This window comes from Ahaetulla prasina, chromosome 1, assembly GCF_028640845.1.
Source record: "Ahaetulla prasina isolate Xishuangbanna chromosome 1, ASM2864084v1, whole genome shotgun sequence".
In the NCBI taxonomy this organism is placed as follows: Eukaryota; Metazoa; Chordata; class Lepidosauria; order Squamata; family Colubridae; genus Ahaetulla; species Ahaetulla prasina.
Genome location: NC_080539.1, coordinates 107,298,055 through 107,319,661, shown reverse-complemented (window position 1 = coordinate 107,319,661; position 21,607 = coordinate 107,298,055). Strand labels below are relative to the sequence as shown.

At 37.3% G+C, this 21,607-nt stretch overlaps 1 protein-coding gene across 2 annotated transcripts in view; it reads right to left on the bottom strand.

Annotated features, from left to right (window-relative positions):
- Positions 1-21,607, bottom strand: part of ARHGAP18 (Rho GTPase activating protein 18) — a 66,829-nt gene that overhangs the window by 16,185 nt on the left and 29,037 nt on the right. For both annotated transcript variants that reach the window (XM_058171990.1, XM_058171980.1), the window contains exons 4-9: positions 19,073-19,145; positions 12,871-13,028; positions 10,660-10,825; positions 4,952-5,043; positions 3,292-3,369; positions 255-414 (exon numbers count right to left, since the gene is read on the bottom strand). In XM_058171990.1, the coding sequence (XP_058027973.1) occupies positions 255-414; positions 3,292-3,369; positions 4,952-5,043; positions 10,660-10,825; positions 12,871-13,028; positions 19,073-19,145 (727 nt within the window). The remainder of the gene's footprint in view (positions 1-254; positions 415-3,291; positions 3,370-4,951; positions 5,044-10,659; positions 10,826-12,870; positions 13,029-19,072; positions 19,146-21,607) is intronic.

Below are 21,607 nucleotides of genomic sequence, written 5' to 3'. Positions count from 1 at the left end.
AATAATCAGAAATCTCTTACTACATAATTCTGCTGGCTTTGAAGCCTGTTCCTTCAGTGGACATTTAGAAACTAGAAATCTGAGACCTGTATGTCAATAAAGATTAAGTGTACACAGTAGTTTCAGTAGTTGTCTAATCTATGCATCTCATAGGCTGATCTGAGCCGTGTTTATCTTGTATGTTTGACATGTGACTCTGAGTAATCTCCCAACAGTAAACCAAAAAAAAAACCAACAACAAAAAACCTACTTACTCTGCACATCCTGGAAAGCCTTAAGATACTCTACAGTAAACAAGGGTTGTGGCAATTCTCGGATGAAAAATTTTAGAAGGCTGGCTGCATCATGTTGCTTGACACTATCCCAATTGAAAGTCCCTTCGTAAAACTTTGATTCTAGCTCTTGGCAAAGGATCTAAGTGACATAGGAGAAAAAAACACAGGTGGTGAGGGTAGCATTTCAAATTTAAAAATATTGTAGTTTACAACCTGCATGAAAAAAGTAGCGCAAACTGTGTCACTTTTCCCCCTTCTCATGCATCAGAGTTACAGCTATATTTCCCAGGATTTTTCAAACACTGCCCTAGAAATATGTATTTTGTGCTTTTTGTGTGTGCAATGCCATATACACCAAAGGACTGAATTTTCATTTTAACCATAGTTCATGTGTGTGGTCTTCTTCACAGTAAGAGTGTCCATAAGAGAAAGAGGTTGTGAAAAAATTCTTTTAATTAACAACAACAAAACACACATATGCAATGTTTTAGAATTTAAAATCAATTATGTGGAAATACCTTTAACTCCTTCCTTAAAATTTCAAACAATTAAAAAGACTGTGGATGGATTTTGGTGCTACTCGAGCACAGGCATGAACAACAGGCCACATTCTCTTAGACTTATCTTCTGGAAGAGGAATGGGACAACTTGCCATAGCCAACTCACTGCAGCCAACTTTCCATGGCCAACCTGTCGCTGAATAACTAGCCGCAGGATAATTTAACAATTCAATTTCATTATTTGAAATAAATAAATAAATATTTTAATTTTTGTCATTCACCTTTCATTCAATCCCTCCTTTTGCATCCTTTCTTTAATGATTCTATTCCACCATTTTTTTGATATTAGTGTAACTCTTGTCCCACAGATAATTGTCCCATGGCAAGTTGGCCGTGGCAAGTTGGCCATGGTGAGTTGGCCATGGCGAATTGTTATAGACTCTTCTGGAAGGCTGCCCAGCAAGCAAGTTATGGGTGAGGGCAGAAAAACAGCATCTACACAAGGGAAGTTTGAATCTACAGGATAGTAGGTACACCATCAGTATCAAAAGTCCGCTGCACGTACAAGAGGCACAAGGCTTTGAAGTGCCTGATTACAGATTTTGACACCCTTTGGAGATACCGCTGGTCCCTACCTCTTTTTTTTTTCTAGCATTCTTTGCTTCTCTAAGACATCCAATTCGCTTTTTTCAGCCCAAGCTCATTTTACGTTTGTGACACTCTGCTCCAAGCAGCAGCTGTATCTTTTAGCAGCTGTCTTGCAGAAGGCTTTTGATCTTAGTCCAAAGGCCACATGTGCAGCTTTCCATCCTGTAGGGCATTTGCACAGATGCCTGCCCGAAGCCCTAACTATCAAAACAGATAGTCCATTGGGAAAAGATGGAACAATTCTCCAACTTGATATAAAACACCTTTCTATGTTATGAAGACTAGTACCTCAATTATATTATCTGTCTTCTTTATCCCAGATCAAATCCTCCTCTGACAATATTTTACAAGGGATTTTGGATGTAATTCGGGTAGCCTAAGAGAAGCAACTTCTGCCTGATATCTCCTTTTTTAATATGTTGTCTCAAAGCCACTTGCTGATCCTCCCCCAAACTACTTCATAAAATGCACTTGCTTCAGTTCAGCCATTTGCCAGGTCAACAAGAATCCATATTTCACCTCCTTAGATTGTGCATGTATTTCTAAATTGCATAACCTACTTGTCCAATCTGCGGTTTTTGCTTTACAATTCACATTTTATGAATGTTTGAAAGCTCCAGGAATAAAATCGGTTTCAAAATATGACAGAGGATGATGAGTTATTAGAAAAGCAGTTCTATAAAACAACTGCAAAACCTTCTGTATCCAGGGAGAAAGCAACCATACAGAGGACAACGTCTGAGTAAAATGACACGGAACTGATTTTTTTCAGCGCCGCTCCTTAATTTAATTCAGAAACATCTATTAAGTAATTTTATATCTCTGTGTGTGTGTTGTTTTTTGAGTGCATGTGTGTGTGAATGTGGGTGTATAGTCTTGATTTGCATATTAAATCTATAGTTTTGAACAAGTCAGTCCTTCCTTGATCGAGATGCCTTGTGCACAGTCACTCATGCACTCGTTACCTCTCGCTTGGATTATTGTAATGCTCTCTACATGGGGCTCCCCTTAAGGTGCACCCGAAGGCTTCAGCTAGTCCAGAATGCAGCTGCGCGGGTGATAGAGGGAGGATCTCGTACCTCCCACGTAACAACCCTCCTGCGCAGACTGCACTGGCTGCCTGTCGCTTTTCGGGTGCACTTTAAGGTTTTGGTTATGACCTTTAAAGCGCTCCATGGCTTAAGGCCTGGGTACTTATGGGACCGCCTACTGTTACCATATGCCTCCCACCGACCCGTACGCTCTCACAGAGAGGGACTTCTCAGGGTGCCGTCCGCCAAGCAATGTCGGCTGGCGGCCCCCAGGGGAAGGTCCTTCTCTGTGGGGGCTCCCACACTCTGGAACGAACTTCCCCCGGGTTTACGCCAAATACCTGACCTTCGGACCTTTCGCCGCGAACTGAAGACGCATCTTTTTATTCGCGCGGGGCTGGCTTAAATTTTATGGATTGTATAGTTTTATTATTAATTTTAAACGGGGTTTTAATTTCTATATATTTTAAAATTTTAGGCAAATTATAATAAGTTTTTTAATTTTGCATTTTATAGATTATTGTCTTGTCTGTTTTTATTTGCCTGTACACCGCCCTGAGTCCTTCGGGAGAAGGGCGGTATAAAAATCAAATGAATGAAATGAATGAATGAATGAAATGAAAGTCATAAACTAAATGTTGACAAGCAGACAATCTGCTCTATAGCTTCTACCCACTTCTGCTTTGTCATTTAGAATGAATAGGTAGAAGTTATGATTTTATTCAAACATCTGAGTTTGAGGCTTGCTACTGAGCACACATTATCAAATATAAACAAAGAACCAAACACTGGTAGAGAACACAGCACCATTTTTCCTAAGCTGAAGGGCCATTTTACCTTTACTCTAGCAGCAACTCCTGGTATTCGAAGCAATCCCTCTGTTTCCAGCTTTCCCCCTTCTATCTGAGAAATGAGCTGAACATAAAAACAGAAAGCAGACATATCATGAAACAGTAAAAAGATTGGTACTATCATAATTTCAGTATATATGCCTCCCTTGTTTCATGCATATATATTTTTGCAGTACCACAACCACAGGATGTCTTTAGGCTAAAAAGATACAACTATTATTGTAACACGTGTGCATTAAGTGACGTTTATCCAGAATCAATTCGGAGAACAGCTAATACCTCACCCACCTCACATCACGGAATATGGACTTTATTTATTGATTTCTGAAATTCATCTCCTGCTTTCTGCTTTGGCCTCCTTCCCATTCCTGACTCAGGTAAAATAATTTATCGGGATGGAGGAGAGATCTGTTTGCATAGATATTAATCAATGAAAAATCTTTTATATGTAGAAGAGAATTTACAGTTCATATCTACCCAATCAAATGCATTTAGCCAAGTGCACAACAAGTTTGCTCCATAAGGCTTCTTGCTAATGATGGCTCAAGCGCAGAATTTTTATCTTTAGCTATTAGCCCAGGGTTGATGTTATCATGTAAAAATAAAATATTTACACAGAGACCACAAGAGTGTTGCCTAGCTTATATTAGTTCGGGATATTGCATCTAACCTGATGCCAGTTTACGAAGTTCTTCTTTATTTCATTTATACCTGGCAGAGTCAATCAGCTTCTGCCAAATGCATGATGAAACGGGAATGTTTTCATTGCCTTGAGGAATGTATTATTGCCATACACACCTCCAGGGAAAGCATATGGCAAAACATGAAGATCAAGATAGAAGATCCCAATTTGCCATATAATTCCAAGGAAATAGGAGTGTCAATGGGCCCCTTGAGATACCCAAAAGAATTAAGACAAGGCGGTGTATGATATAACCTGGTACTAAATGATGTATGGCTTTGTAATAGCAGCCAAGTTTGAACTGGGCCTGGAAGTTGATTGATAATAAGTAGTTCAGGCAAGTGGTATGAAAATCAGTGTAACTCCGCAGTGGTAAGTTGGTGAGATTTAGCAATCTAATCGCTGCATTCTGGACCAATTGCAACTTCTGAAATTTTTCCAACAATTGTCCTATAAGAGTACACTGCAGTAATCTAATCACACAGTTGTGTTATCATCACCAGGACACAATGGCCCAAGTAGGGCCACAATTGATGCAGTAGCCTAAGTTAGGCAAAGGTCCCTTTCCCCATAATTTCCTTTTGCTATTTAATCCCCCACTTTACACCACTCTTTTGTGCTACGAAGGTTAAGCAATATGCATGTGATCTTGGTCTATTCTGCAAAGTTCTGGGAAAATCATTCTCAGATAAGACACAGTTATTTGTATTACTAATTGATGATTGTGCGAAAAGAAGGTAAGAACAACTTGTTTAACCTGCCCACTGATCTACAGAGAGCAGAAAGAATTTTATCAAGGCATCAAAAAAATAAAAAGGGAAGATGCCATACTTGGTAAAAAATATTTTGCTAGATAATAAAGTATTAGTCTTTTTTTTTTAAATCACTATTATATACAGTCTTTTAGAAATCAATCCCAAAGCTCAAGGAAGTAGAATGAAAGGACACCAGTCAGCCTACTCACTTTTTGAAAGATAAGTGGTGTCCGGATACCTGGAATTCTCTTTTGATCATGTTCTAGCAAAACCAAGAGTGGAACACCAAAAAGACCAGATTCTGTAACAAAGGGGGGGGAGGGGGGATCATGAAATGGTGATATGAAAGCATTTATTAAAAAAATATTTTCTTTTAATCTTCATGTTCAGACAGAAAAGGTATTTTCAGTACAGTCCCATTACAAAATTATCATTTTTCAGGAATAAAGCCCCCTAACCATGCAGTTAAAGAGAAGACAAAATGATTTTCTGAAAATATGCAGGAAAAATACTTTACACATAAACACAGGCAAAAGGCTAAGAAGAAAGAGGAAAAAAATCCTTAATTAGAATTAGACATGGCCTATTATCTGAAATACATAAACAACATTGCTTTTTGTGCAGATTGATATGAGAATATGTGAAGTTATTTATATACATTGAATTATCATTGATACTATTAACAAGGATTATATCGATTCTGTCCATCTGCTGATTTTAATGAATTTTTTTCATGTATCTACCAACCTTGGGTAGGTCAGAATAAGCAAAAAACAGTTTCTTAGGTAGAAATCAGTAATACAAATCTCCAAAGCTAAACACTGATCATATTAACAAAAAATTCCTATACTTACTTATTATGAAATACACTATAACTATAACAAGTGTGAAATATTGTAAAAACATTCTAAAATGTGTTACAAGAGTTATTTTCTGCAGGTGGGTGAAAATCACACATACAGAGAGAAGTCAGATATCTCTAGCTGTGGCTTTTAGTAATTTAGTTCCTACCCTGGCATCTTTACTGAATACTTCCTGCATATTTTGGCACAGGAAACTACTTGATTAACTGGTAGCATGTTTCAATTCATGGCAGCTAACAAAAACATGTTCCTGGTTTTAATCTATTTAATCTGTCATTCTAAAATTAATTTTGTATTTCTTTTTAACAAAACAGTGCATTTAAAAAATTACTGAGCACTGCCTTGAAATCCAAACTGAGATAGAATATTCACACATACAAGCGTGCATGAACAGAGGTGTACACACCAACACACACACACACACACACACACACACACACACACACACACACATTTCATTCAGGCAGACTGAATCAAGTTGATCTGATCATGGATAAAGTTTGTTTTTATCCCCGTCTCTGCAGGTGTACATCAACATAGGAGACTAAATAAAAGATATAAAATCCAAGAAAAATCTAAGAAGGCAAATTTAGAAAACAGTGAAACTCATTACAGAAGTTATGAAAAAAAACTGCTTTGAGTTATATAATCTCTCCTTCAAAAGGCTTTATCTTTTGATTTTCCCTTTTAAATTAATTTCACAGTTGTTTCAAGCTGCAATCCTATAGCCTCAGGTTACTGGTAAAATAGGATTCCCTCCCTCTTTGTCACCACATAAAGTTTAGGTATGTTGGCCATTAGAGAAAAGAAAAGTGAAGTCTTATGCCCTGAATTCTGAAATTCTGAACTGTGGTATCCAAACCATCCGGTTTTTTTTAAATTTATTTACATTTATATCCCGCCCTTCTCCGAAGACTTAGGGCGGCTTACAGTGTATAAGGCAATAGTCTCATTCTATTTGAATATTTACAAAGTCAACTTATTGCCCCCCCCAACAATCTGGGTCCTCATTTTACCTACCTTATAAAGGATGGAAGGCTGAGTCAACCTCGGGCCGGGCTTGAACCTTGGGCCGGGCTTGAACCTGCAGTAATTGCAGGCTGCTGTGTTCTAATAACAGGCTTCTAACAGCCTGAGCTATCACGGCCGTTTATCCCTGACATACCGAAAATTGAAATTAACTCTGGAGAACTTAAATGATGACTTCCACATTGAGTAAGCATTTCTAGATACATGCAGCCAAATGCATACAACCTCTTTTATAGATTGGTATCTTGTAATAGGGAGGCACGATGGCTCAGCATTTAAAGATGCCGAGGTTGTCAGCTGGAGAGTTGATAGCCCAGGTTCAAGACACAAGTGCTGTGTGACGGGGGTGAACTCCCCGTTACTTGCCCAAGCTCCTGCCAACCTAGCCGTTCAAAAGCAAATGTGAGTAGATAAATAGCTACCGTAGTGGCGAGTCTCCCTGGCTCAAGGTTGACTCAGCCTTCCATCCTTCAGAGGTCAGTAAAATGAGGACCCAGATTGTTGGGGGCAATAGGCTGACTCTGTAAACCTCTTAGAGAAGACTGTGAAGCACTGTGAAATGGAATATAAGTCTAAGTGCTATTGCTATTGCTACCACTTTGGTGAGAAAGTAACAGCCTTGGCATATAGTCATGCTAGCCACATGACCATGGAAGTGTCTTCTGACAATGCTGGTTCCCTCGGCTAAGAAACAGAGGTAAGTACTGCCTCCTAGAATCATACACAATAGAATAGAATAGAATAGAATAGAATAGAATAGAATAGAATAGAATAGAATAGAATAGAATAGAACAGTACAGAACAGAACTTTTTATTGGCCAAGTGTGATTGGACACACAAGGAATTTGTCTTGGTGCATTGCTCTCAGTGTACATAAAAGAAAATATACCTTCATCAAGGTACAACACTTACAACACTTAATGATAGTCATAGGGTACAAATTTAACATTTAATGATACAACACTTAATGATAGTTATAGGCTACAATTAAGCAATCAGGAAACAATCAATATCAGTACAAATCGTAAGGATACAAGCAACAAAGTTACAGTCATAAGTGGAAGGAGATGGGTGATGGGGAACGATGAGAAGATTAATAGTAGTGTAGATTTAGTAAATAGTTTGACAGTGTTGAGGGAATTATTTGTTTAGCAGAGTGAAGGTGTTCGGGAAAAAACTGTTTTTGTGTCTAGTTGTTCTGGTGTGCAGTGCTCTATAGCTTCGTTTTGAGGGTAGGAGTTGAAACAATTTGTGTCCAGGATGTGAGGGATTTGTAAATATTTTCAAAGCCCTTTTTTTGACTCATGCAGTATACAGGTCCTCAATGGAAGGCAGGTTGGTAGCAATTGTTTTTTCTGCAGTTCTAATTATCCTCTGAAGTCTGTGTCTGTCTTGTTGGGTTGCAGAACCAAACCAGACAGTTATAGAGGTGCAGATAACAAACTCAATAATTTGTCTGTAGAACTGGATCAGCAGCTCCTTGGGCAGTTTGAGCTTTCTGAGTTGGCGCAGAAAGAACATTCTTTGTTGTCCTTTTTTGATGATGTTTTTGATGTTAGCTGTCCATTTTAGATACTGCGATATGGTAGAACCTAGAAATTTGAAGGTTTCTACTGTTGATACTGTGTTGTCTAGTATTGTGAGAAATGGAAGTATGGAAGGGTTTCTCCTAAAGTCTACCACAGTTTTGAGTGTGTTCAGTTCCAGATTGTTCCGGTCACACCATGAGGCTTGTCATTCAACCTCCCATCTGTATCCAGATTCATCATTGTCTCGAATAAGACCGATCACTGTTGTGTCATCTGCGAACTTCAGTAGTTTAACAGATGGATCGTTAGAGATTCAGTCATTGGTATACAGAGAGAAGAGAAGTGGGGAGAGCACACAGACTGGGGGGGGGGCTGTGCTAATTCTACAGGTATCTGATCTGATTCTGCTTAGCTTCACCTGCTGCTTCCTGTTTGTTAGGAAGCTTGTGATCCACTTACAAGTCTGTTCAGGTACCTGTAGCTGGTTTAGCTTAGTTAGAAGAGTGCCTGGAATGATGGTGTTGAATGCTGAACTAAAGTCTACAAAGAGGACCCTTACATAGGTCTTTGGAGATTCAAGATACTGTAGGATGTAGTGCAGAGTCATATTAACAGCCTCATCTGTTGATCTATTTGCTCGGTATGCAAATTGCAAGGGGTCTAACGGTGGATCCGTGATGGTTGTCAAATGGGACAGCACTAGCCTTTCAAAGTTTTCATGACTGCAGTTTTCATGACTGCAGATATTAGAGCAACTGGTCTGTAGTCATTCAGTTCCTTGATGGTGGGCTTCTTCGACACTGGGATGATAGTAGAGCATTTGAAGCAAGAAGGAACATAGCACATCTCTAGTGATTTATTGAAGATATGGGTGAAGATGGGGGCCAATTGGTCAGCACAGACTTTTAAGCAAGAAGGTGTTATCTTGTATGGGCCTGGAGCTTTTCCTAGCTTTTGTCTGTGAAATAGGTCCTGCACTTCCTTTTCTGATCACTAGGGGTTGTGAACCCAATGGGATGGGGTCAGTTGTAGGAGGTTTGGCTGTTGTTGGTGTGTCTGAGATGGGGGTTGTGGAGATAGGTGGCTGTAGTTTCCTTTCAAACCTGCAGTAAAACACGTTCAGGTCATCTGCCAGTTGTTGATTTCCTTCAGCCTGGGAAGGAGGTTTGCTGTGGCCGGTGATATTTTCCACATGTTTGCTGGTTCATTTGTTGAGAACTGATTCTTTAGCTTTTCAGAGCTAATGGGCAGGGAAAACCTTTACCTTTTTATCTTTTAATAGTGATGAGTCTGCATATCCCAATGAGGCTATAAGTTCTGTAGCTGAGTGGGTTTCATTGTTTATAATTTAAAATGTATAATATAAGACCACCCAACAGTGACTTTGGATGGCATATAAATTATAAACAGAAGCTTGGTACATTAAATCAGAAAAAGAAAAGGTTGTTGTAGTCATTTAGTAGATCACTTGCTGATACAGATAACATACAGAGATGACTTTTCAGAGGTGCCACAACTCAGAAGGCGTACTTCCAAGACTCCATCAGAAGGACAGATTAAATCACCAACGCATGGACACAAACACGTACCACTCCTGCAAAACCATAACCAATCTAGAAGCATGCATGGGTCCAACAAAAGGAGACTAGGCCAGAATGCATTCATGCAGTACCGGTATTTAAGTTGTTCTGTGTCATCAGTGCAATTTTTATTCTAAAACTTCCAAGTGCTAAGCCTTTCAAATGGTTATTTCATCCCTGCCTGATGAACTCAGCCATAAGGGATTGCTCTCTGCAATCAAGAAGTCCTTCCTGAGAAACTTTCAAAGCTTCTGAAGACTAGAAACTGTTTAAAGAAAGCATGAATATTTAAAAAATGGGGGGCTGGGGGAAATGTGAAAGTAAAAGAGAGCATAAAGAGCCAGCTTACAGAACAGATTAATTACAGAGGGATCATCTAAATGGGTTTCAGGGAGAAAACATGAACTTATGCCAAAAATAAATATAAAGTATTATCTCCTCTATCTTGAGGATATTTTATTATTTTAATGCACAGCTTCAGTTTCATACTGCAGCTTACCTACTGCCTGATCCAACTATGGTCAAGTACATTTAAGCATATTTAACACTGCAGTGGAAATCAGAGGAATATAAATGTGCTTATCTGAGCCAAGGTTTTCCACCAACTAGCACCTTAGCCTTCCATATCATAGGTGGGATGGGGAGGCAATATCTCTCTTGAATGGACCTCTAGTGATCTCTCTCAACTCACTAGGCAAGTTCGCTTTGCTTTCCTGGCAGTGAGGAAATTATTTGCCATTGCACAATGACCTTCTACTCTGTTCTTATTTCTAAGTGTATATGGAATCCAAACTAACCGTATCTCATTATTCCCCTCCACTGACAATGTTTACAAATTAAAATACCCAAATAGGTATCCAAACGTGCATTTTGCAAAACCAACCAACCAACCAAAAGCCAAATTCAACAAACTCACCTTTCACTTTACTTTTTGCTGCCTTCTGTGGCTTCAGTTCAATTCCAAGTATGTCAAAAAGAGCAGTCAGTTCAATCAGGGCCAAAGCATGGATTTTCTTCATATCCTGAGGTGCAAGATCTCCTATTTTTGTTGTACCCGTTTTGTCCTTCGGAAATCTGAAGTTCTATTTAAATGTATGTAATGCAGTTGTGTGAAACTTTGGTGTTAACAATTTCATTTTTAAAAAAAAAAACAAAGGAACACTAGAACTAAATCTACATTTCTCGAAGCGCAACAAGCATGGCTTTAGGCAAAAGTATCTATTCTTTTGGGGCACTGCCTTGAATAGGTGAGGGCTTTGAAAGTGTTAGAGAATTTCTCTATCTGGCAGCCTCCTTGAAGTTAGGCAATCTGAACAGAAGTCATTCTTGTGTTTCCTTAAATGAAAATGCAATCATGGTGCAAAGTGGAGCCCTTCAGAACTGCTATGGGAATGTACCATGGTCAGAGAAAGGAAAACATGGGAATCCTACTTTGAAAACACTGCTGTCTTCAAGAGATACACATTTTGAGGAAAAATACTTGTTTTGTTATTGTAGTGTGTATATTTCATAAATTTCTGATTAAAAACTTCCCTTCCCTTTGTTACAACCATTTATGTAATTTAATTGGAGTTAATTATGCAAGCTGGAACAATTAGCGTTAACTAACAACCTTTAAGCAGATTTGTGGTTAATTTAGCATCCTACAGGTTGTTTAGCAACTCCAAATGTTTTATAATCCTAAAACCACAGTCCTCTTCCAATGACAGGCTGAGGAAGCAAGAAGCATGTAATTTTTTCTCCAGTCTGAATTGGATACATGTACTGTAAGTAGAAAGGACAGTACAGTGGGAATAGATTTCCTGTCTGGTCCTGGGCTCAAACCTTCTCTGTCCAACACCCCTGGGAAAATTGAAATCAGTAGGATACAGCTGGCAGGAAGAACAAAATGCAAGCATCAGCAATAGTTTATTTCTTTTCAGCGCTTTTTGTTCAGTTGTGCATTTTTATCTTTATCTATTGCCTATTCTTTATGGAGAAAATTTATCTATGTGGTCACTAAGATTCGACAATTACCTCATGGGACATAATCATCCATTCTATTGTCTGCTGATAAAAAATTGCTACCTCTTGAATATAGATCTAAGTTTCCTTTTCTTGGTTTGGTTACCTTCCTTCCCAAGTATTCACTTTTCTGCATTTATTAAAATAACAATCTTTAATTCATTGTTAACGCATGCACTCAAAAATATTTGGGCCTGATAACTTTGGTTAAAAGAAGAAACTGGAGCCATTCATTTAAAAGGTTAAAAGGAAGAAGAATCTCCTGTTCTGACCCATCCACATTCCAAATAAACATCTCCACATAAAAGACACAAAAAAAGAAGAACGTTTATTTTTGATTTAAGTGTTAATCTTAAACAACACTTATGATTCTGAAACTGTTCCTTAACTTCAAATTACCAGTGACAATAATGGAGAATATAGCTCTATCATATCTACCCAAATGATTTTATAAGGAAAATAAGCTAAAAATTATTTAGCATGACAACTGGTTTTCAATTAATGGCCCACTACCAGCAATACGAATAGTATCTGTGCTATGATATTTTACCACCACACTTGTTGCATATGGCTCTTTGTCTCTCACCAAATAAGTTAACTGTGGGACCTATCACTGATGATATATAGTTCAAGCTACATTTCCACCATTAGTGTCCAGATGTCAGCAAAAATATCCTAGATATAATCCCATGAATCTTGTTCATGTTGTCTTCCCTCATTCAAAATTTTGTATTAATAAGTAATGGGTGGAGCTGATGTTAATTAATTCACAAAATGCCTCATCTCTACAGCAGGGGTCCCCAACTTCCAGTCAGTGGACCAGCACAGGGCCACGGCATGGCAGAAACCGGGCCATGCAAACAAGCGATACTTCATCTGCGGAATGCAGGCAGCAAGCAAAACCCCGCCTCCTCTGGTCTGCAGAAAAACCTCTCTCCACAGAACCTGTTCCTGGTGTGGGCTGCTGGGCTACAGGAAAGGTACAGCATTTCACCTCTTTTAAATCCAACTTGTCCAATGTATAATTTTTTTTGGGGGGGGGGAGATAGATAAAAATAGGTGTAAATTTACAAAATGAAGGACATTAAACTAAATACATACATATATACATATAAACACTTACAGGAAGCAGAGTGTCATCTTCTTTGCCTTTTAACACATCACTTACAGAGTTATTTTTGAGATTAACTGCTTGTTCAGAAAATGATATTTCCAAATTAATGTCTGTTTCAGCTGGTTGCAAATCTTCTCTTGGACAATTATCAATATGTTGACCATATGCTAAATATGGAAGAGAGGAGAGGAGAGACAGGAGAAATTTTATCTATAGGATTCTTTTGTTAAATACATCAAGATAATGGATTTACCAGTATTAATCCAATGATGGTAGGAAATGTATTGTTTAGCTAATTAAATAATGAATTAAATGGGGGTGATATTGAATGACTGCCTACATTATAGAAAATTCCATCTCATAAAAGGAGAAGAGTCAAATAAGGAAGAAACATTGGAAATTGCACAGAAGAGGAAAATTAGCAGAATTTGTTTCCCTGCCCTCTACCTTTTTTTTTTTTTTTGAATTATCACACTCCTTTCAGTGAAACAAAAAGATACAGTGGATTTAATTGTCAGTCAACCAAATAATAATGAGTCAACCTGTTACAGGTTTACACAGGACTATCATATATCATAACTCCCCATGTATCAAGCCTGACTTTCATGTTTGCTTTAGAGGCTATCCATCATAATGTCTGGCTTTCCCTCAGCCCTCAAATGAACTCAATTTTAGATTGCTCCATTCTATGAAAAACTAGCAGTGTAAGTTGTAACCTGTGCTTCAATTTTCAATGCGTTTTTCTAACTTACTATTTATTTTTAATAAGAGAAGTGTACCAAATTGAAAGTGCTATCGCTCACCTACGCTCTGGTAAGTTTTGAAATGTGTATATTTATATTTAAAAAACACAAGTTTTTTAAATACTCACACAATTCTGCTTGAATGAACCACATACTCAAATTAAGCATTAAATATACAACAAGTTTTTAAGGAATTGTAGCCCTCCTATATCCAGGAATGTACCATCCAGTCACTGAGATTGTTCTCAGTAAATTTCTTCCCCAGAGAACTAATTCACTATTAAAGGACAGACATATTTTAGAGAACATTGTGGGGGGCAGGGTTTGCCACTGTGGGTTTTTTGCAATTCAAACAAATAAACCAACAAAAATACCCTACTTTCTTCTTTTAAACTGGTCTATGAACATCCAGCTTTCTATCTGGCTGACCTAGTTAAAATGGTAAGACAAAGAGAAGATGTCCTTGACCACCTGGCTGCCTGCTTATCTGCTTGCTACCTGTGGAAAACAAGCTTTTATGCATGAACAGGCTTTGAGTGTGCACTCTCAGAAGAGGCAGTCTGCACAAGATTGCATCAGCCTTCTGGGCTCCAGTCTTCACTTGGGAGAGCTGTACAATTAAAGTCTCTGGAAAACATGATTCAGAGGGTTTGATCTTGCAGCTCTAAATGCCCTTGAATGATACTAATTATCTGGACGTGTTTCAACTGGGCTTTTGCCAAAATGTAGTGCTGAAAATGCTTTGGTTGTCTGGGATGATGTCCTAAACTTAAAACTGAATTGGAGAAATGGGACAGATTCTTCTGGATCTTTTGGTGTATTTTTCTGGACTATCTACCGGTAAGTAGAATTGAATCTTGGAGGCATTGATTAACTGTGGTTCCAGTCCTTCCTGTCAGGCCACAGAAAGAAAATGGGGTTGCAGAACTACTGCTTGATACCTTCTGCTATCACATAGACCCTTTCCATGCTATTCTACAAAGTATCCCGGAGTCTTGAATTTTTTTAAAAATGTATATTTTCAAAATTTTGTAAGACAGCTTGAATATTTGCCAGAATAGAAAAATGGAGTATAAATCACTGATGGTTAACACCACTATGTCCTCCATAACTTAACAAAGATAGTATCATATTTAACGAGCAAAACAATAACACACTTCAAATGCTATTCCAGTAATATGTACCATTCTTTACTATGAGCCTGGGAGTAATTGGCAAGAACAGCTATTCCTTTACAGCAAATCCCGCCCCCAAAAACGCATAATGGCCCATAAGAAGAACCAAAACACAAGCCAGCCTTCTCCCCCCACCTCCCCCTTGAAGGTATACCCAACCATGTCATTTGGATGAAATTCAGCAGTTCAAAATACAGCCTTGACTTACAACCACAATTGGGATCAGAATTTCCATTGCTAAGCAAGGCAGTTGTTACATGAGTTGTGTCCAATGCTATCTTTTTTGCCATGGTTCTTAAGTGAATCGCTGCTATTGTTAAATGAATCATGTAGTCAGTAGCAAATCTGGCTTCCCACTTTGACTTTAAGGGCCAGAAGCCTGCTGGGAAAGCTGCAAATGGCAATCACATGATTTTGAGACACTGCAACTATTGTGAATACATGCTGGTCGCCAAGCACCTGAATTTTGATCCCATGACACTGGGATGTTGCAGTTGCTCTAAATTTGAAGACTAGCCATAAGTCACTTTCTTTGGTCCTGTTCTTAACTTTGGTCTCTAAACAAATGAATGTAAATTGAGGATTACCTGTAGATCAATTGTGAAACCTACTGATTTAGTGCGGAGCCCAAATCTCCACATTTCTTATTGATTATCACTGGAAATCAGCAACTACAACTTTTATTTTGTTTGACATTCTCTAAACCAATGAGGGGATGTAGCCTGCTACCTGTTGACCTACAGATATACTAGTTTTGTTCCAACTGCCTTTAAACTTTGAGTTTGGAAGCAGATTTTTAAAAAAGGGTATTTGGGAAACTGGATGAAATTCACAATTTGGGAGTTAAATTATAACAAGTTTCAGATTAACAGGGTTAAGTGGAAGATATACAAAGAGCTACATTTATATATTGAGGATTTCTTTTTTTAAAAAAATATGTCTTCTGTGAGCAATTGTTCTGAAAATAGCACACAGCTGAAGGTGGCTTTCTATGAAACTTGCAAACTTCAGAAGAAAAACAGCAGTGGATCTAATGCAGGGGGTTACAGATGAAAGGGAAAAAAATAACTTCTATTTTCTCTTACCTATCTATAACCAAAGCACATACAAGCTCCCCTTACTTTACGCTACTGTTACATTCCCCCGTAAGATCATATACCTGTAAAGTGAATTTGTATAAAACACCAAATTACTGGGGGGGAAAGTGATGGTTGCATGGTTTGATATAAAATATTTTAAATTTGACAAGTATCCCCACAAATGTTTAGAGCAGAGGTGTCAAACTCACGTCATGGCAGCATCATGTGATGTATCGGGATTTCCCTCCCCCTTCATTAAACCAGGTGTGGGCATGGCCAGCACGTAATACATCCAGCCCACAGGCCGTGAGTTTGACAGCCCTGGTTTAGAGCTAAATCTAATTTACCTTCATTAGGGTCACATGTCTCATTGGAATGATTTCATAAATGGGATTTGTGGTCTCTTTCCTATTTTATTATTCCTATTTTATTTTATTACTAGATATTTCAAAATTTGTCCAAGCTAATATGTGTATTGTGCTGGAACAAATTATATTAGATTTTGAAAGATGGTATAAGAACTTTGATTTGGTAGGGTAAAATTAAAATTAATATAAGTTCTAGTGTTGTATATGTTTTATAAATCAATATTTATGGTTATTCCAAAGAAAAATTCTGATCAAATTAATAGGATTTGGAGGAAATCTATTTGGAAAAGGAAAAACACTCAGAATCTCCCTTTCTAAATGACATTTATATATGGCAGGTGGCATTTTACTCTTCTAGATTTTTGGAAATACCACTGGACCTATATTTTAGTATTAATATTTTATATGATTCATTCCTATAATATGATATTATAGGAATGATTTTTTGAATTGGAATTGCCTTGCACTTATCCATTTAAATCTTGGCAGTTGTTAGGTATAAAGTCTATGACAATTAATTCCAGTGTTAGACATATTTGGTCCCTGTTAGGTGATAGCTCTAATTCTGATATGGAATCTTATGAACACTTAACTTTCTGGCATAACTCTACAAATCAGTGGCAAACCTTTCCTGGAAAGAATGGGTGCAAAAGGGTATCCTACGGTACATTAGATTAATTGTTGTTTAATTATTACTTTAAATATTTTCAGCAACTGCAAATAGAATTTTCTTTACCATCAACCCAAAAGGGAAGTATGAAAACATGTTTTGACAGCTCAATTCCAATTTGATGCTTTAGCAGTTTCTCAAATACCTGGTAAGTGATTAACACTGAACAATTCAATCTCAGGATATGTCATCATTGTGAGGTAGTCCAGACAAGAAGCACACCCAGAATCATTAGCTCTACTTTACGTAAGATTATATTAATAGAACATTACAGTTCTGAAAGTACGTTTCTCTCCTGTCACCTTTACAGCCCAAGAAACTATGGAGGATCCCCTTTTTTTTTTAAATCAAAATTTTTATTTTCCATAATAATTCCCACAATTTGACCAGTGTACAATACAATCACTTATCCAACAGTCAATCCTATACTCAAATTATACTCAATCAGGGCTGCTCGACCGCCACTGGCGGAGGATCCCTTTTGAGCTGTTTATTCTGCCCACAATTCCTGCTGGGAACTAGGCTCCCTCTTATCTAGCCATTCCCTTGGCTTCAGCAGTTGCCCGTCTCCCAAGGTTATTCCCACATATCATTACAGAATCTAAGCCTCCTTTTTTTTTCTGTCAAAAGCTGAAGGAACAGTTTAAAATATCTAACAAATATACAAGACGTTTTGAATCAAGAATTGGAAATTCCAATTCTTTTCAACCAATGGACTCAAGTTTTGAAGAACACTAAGTTTATATCCTTTTATTTAAGTTTAAATTATTTCATCAAACTGTTGTCTTTATGTCTACTGAGTTGATGGACTGACTAATGATTATTTGTGTTGGTGTTGCAAGAAATGTGAAGGCACTTATTCCTTTGGGAGTCATACCATAAGTTGATTTCACATCAAGATATTTGCTCCCTTTCATATATGAAGCAATCCCAATTCCAATCCTATTAAACGCCATGCCCATATAATGCTTTGTGAAAAGTAGAACTGATAATTATTTGAAGGATACGCAGACCAGAGTTTGTTCCAAAATAAGCCTGGATAAATCAGCAGACGGAACAGATTTTCATCCTGTCCCAACTTGGAGGCAGTGCTCTATTAGGCAGTAAAGTTGCCAAATGCCATATTTAATGGCCATTTGCATGCAGGGCTGCAGAGCATGGAGCACATGAAAATAGTTTTTTACAACTTCCCATTTCTAAAGCAGTCATGAAAAGGCACTAGGAAAAAAAGAACCAGATGTTACAAAATTCTTAAATAAATGCTTGGTCGTTTTCCAAGCTATGATTCCACAGTCTGGTTAATTGGCAGAAGACCCGGTGTTTTTCAATCTTCCCCTCTCAGCCTTATGCTGACCCAGCAGTTTGGCAACCTTCCCATCCTAGAAACAGTTCTTACCAGCAAACAGCTGCCTGATGGCTTAAGTGAGAGGAGAAAGATTTTGCTAATGTTCTTAGGAGTACACGTGGCTTACTATTTGAACTTGGAATTTTGCAGTTTGTCTGTTAAAGGTACTACATTGATTGATTTTCTACCATGGCTGTTGTCACTATGTCTGTTCACAAATTAATACAATTTCTTAGAATTAGTCCAGACACATTACTATTTCTTTTGTTGTTTTTCTTCCCTTAAGTATAGGTTGGAAATTATGGATTATGGTATATCTATCTCTGTCTTGATTGTACTACTTCTTGTGGTTTCTTAATCTATTTTAATGTCCTAATTCTGAGTTGCACTGAACATATGAAGCATAAGGTGGCTTACTCTCTGCTTCGAAACACACACAAGGTTGCCAAGTCGTATCTTGAAAACCCTACAACTCTGAGTAGAAAAAGGGGAGATAACTTGGCCCTTTCATATATTTGAAACCAGAATTTCATAATATCTGACCCTGGCCATATGATTATGAATTTTTAACGTATCTGTAAAATCTTTAATCTATTACAGTGCATAAGAACCTACTAAGTCATATTGCAATATTTGCTTTTGACCTAATGTGATCAGGTAAACCAGAGCTTCTTTTTAGTCAACAGACTTCTAAAAACCATGGTCTATTATTTTACTAACAATACCTTTGCCTTATTATGCCATATAGACAGGATTTCTTAAGAGAACTAATCACATTGCTCACAAGCTATTAGTAGAGTGGCCTAGATTTTATTTTACACCAAAATTTACCTTCTTTGGCATCTTCTTGTGAACTTTCTTTTTTCCTTTCTGCTCTTACAGGCTGGTGATCAATGTTGGATTCCTACAATATATGAAATAAGTAAGCTAATAATTAGACACATAGGAATGAAAACTAAATATTGATTATAAGCTATATAACTTAATAAACAGCATTAGTTAGTTAGTATTAATTACTTGCTATTTGAGAGAACAAAAAACAACTTCTAAGACAAATACAAAGATTATTTATTTATTTAGCATATGGATATATGTCTATTAACATTTCATATAAATTAAAAACACAATAGAATATGAATGTTAAAAAGATTTATATTTAGACACCAATGCCTCAGCCATCTAACCATTGAAGCATAACATCGTTTATCTGAAAGAAATTGCCATACATGGGGTGATTGATACAGCACAATTAATAAGCTCCTCATACCAATGTATAGGTCTCTATATTTTACCAAAAGTAGAATTAAAAATTAATTCTACAATCTCTCAGATCTATGGACCAAACCAGCTTTCTGAACCATATTAAACCAAATCAAATGTATTCTAGTTGAATATGTTGAGTCATTTTGATTAAAATGAATTTTATTTTCTGAAAGTTGAATCAACAATTCAAATGGAATTTGTAAGTCCTGTAACTGAAGTCTCATTAGATTGTACATTCCGAGGAGACAGCAATAGGGAAACCATTCAGAAATTATCGGGTAGTAGATATGGATCCTACTTAACTATTAAAAAATAACTGAAGAACCAACAGAAAAATAGCATAAGAAGCACTAACACAAGCACATCTATTATTATATGAGAAGAGCCCCTCTATGAGGGACATGGGTAATTAAGAAGTTTGAATATATAAGACCAGCATCATTAAACTTTTAAATGGTATTAAAATGTTGTATTGTATAAAGAGTTTAGCAATTTTCTTCATTAATAAACAACTTCACTCTTAACATGGATTTTGAACTTTTATTAAACATTTCAGTACTTACAAAACTACAGCTTAGATATAAAAAAATAAGACTTTCATGGAAAAGGAATACAGTTAACACCTGAATACTTGGAATTTTAGAAGGTTCGGAGAATCTTAATATAATTTCCATAAAGATTTAATGGATTATTCTTAATTTTACTTGCATTTCTTTTGCATTGCTTGCAAAAATTATAATAAGTGACTCAAACCAGAGAAATGTCACTTTACAATAGTTTTACTGGAATTAAAATCTGGTGAAACCTCATTTCTAAATGTATATCTCTTTTTAAGAATTTCCAAGGAAAACCAAGGTTGTGGGCAAAAACCTGCATTCAATGAATTCAAAGAATGCTGGTAGTTGGCCAATTGAGGTGAGTTGCTTCTTGAAAGCCTCCTGTTAATAGCAAATGGTGGGGGAGGTTATTTATTTTCCATCTGAGTGCCAACTCTGGGTGACTTAGAAGTAAAATGTTAATTTTTGCCTGCCCTGCCTAGCTACTGATTTTCTAGATCGGGGTGTCAAATTCGATTTCATTGTGGGCCACATCAGGGTTGTGTTTGACCTTGGGGGGATGGGGCAGCTTGACATCACTCGTGTGATGGCCAGCTTGACATCACTCATGTGGTGGCCCGAGCACTCTGCCAGCGAAAATGGGCTCCCAAGCTCAGTTTTCAGCTGCGATGGCCTCCTGCAACCCTCTACCAGCAAAAGTAGAGCTCGGGAGGGCCATTGGCAGAGGCATTGTAAGCCAGCCCTTCACTGTTTCCAGGGCGGCCCCGCGGGCCACATCTGGCCCCTGAACCTTGAGTCTGACACACCTATTCTAGATTGTTTCTTTTTCCTGATACTGAGTATGATTCACATTACAGAATACACATTTTAAAGGGAAAATGAGGAGACAGCTTAGCTTTTTCTTTAGCTTTTTCTTTTACATTGTACTTTTACATGCTAACCCGCGTAATAGCAAATGCCCCCTAGATATGAATGTTAGCAGGGGAACAGTGGAATTATTTTTATTTTCAACATATTTTCAATTCTTCCCTGTTGACAGGAGAGAGAGAGTAAATAAAATATTGCCTTCTTTGTTAAAAGAAAGAATCCATGTGAGTTAAAACTGCTTAGAACAATGGTTATCTAGAGCTTATCTATATTGGATTTCCAATAGGATATCAAAATTCCTTCATAGCTTATCATTACTAATCTTGTCTTATATAAAAGATCTTTTTGCTCCAGAGAAAAATCCATCTCTTAACTAGGTGCAATATTTTCACAATAGTACATTTGTTGTCTTATTTCTTATTAGTTTAAAAAGGGAAAAAACACCAAAACTGTTTTCCTATTTACAAATATAATGTAAGCATAGAGTTATACTTCATAATAAAAAGTAGCATTGTTGATGGTATAAAAGATAGAATTTAGAATTTACTATTCTAAAAAGAGACTCCTTCATTGTTTCACTAAAATAGTATACACACAGTTAATACATGCAGAAACTAATTTGTTGTTCTCCTCCTGGCTTCTCTATTTTCAAGAGGGAAAGCTAAATTGATGGAATAGA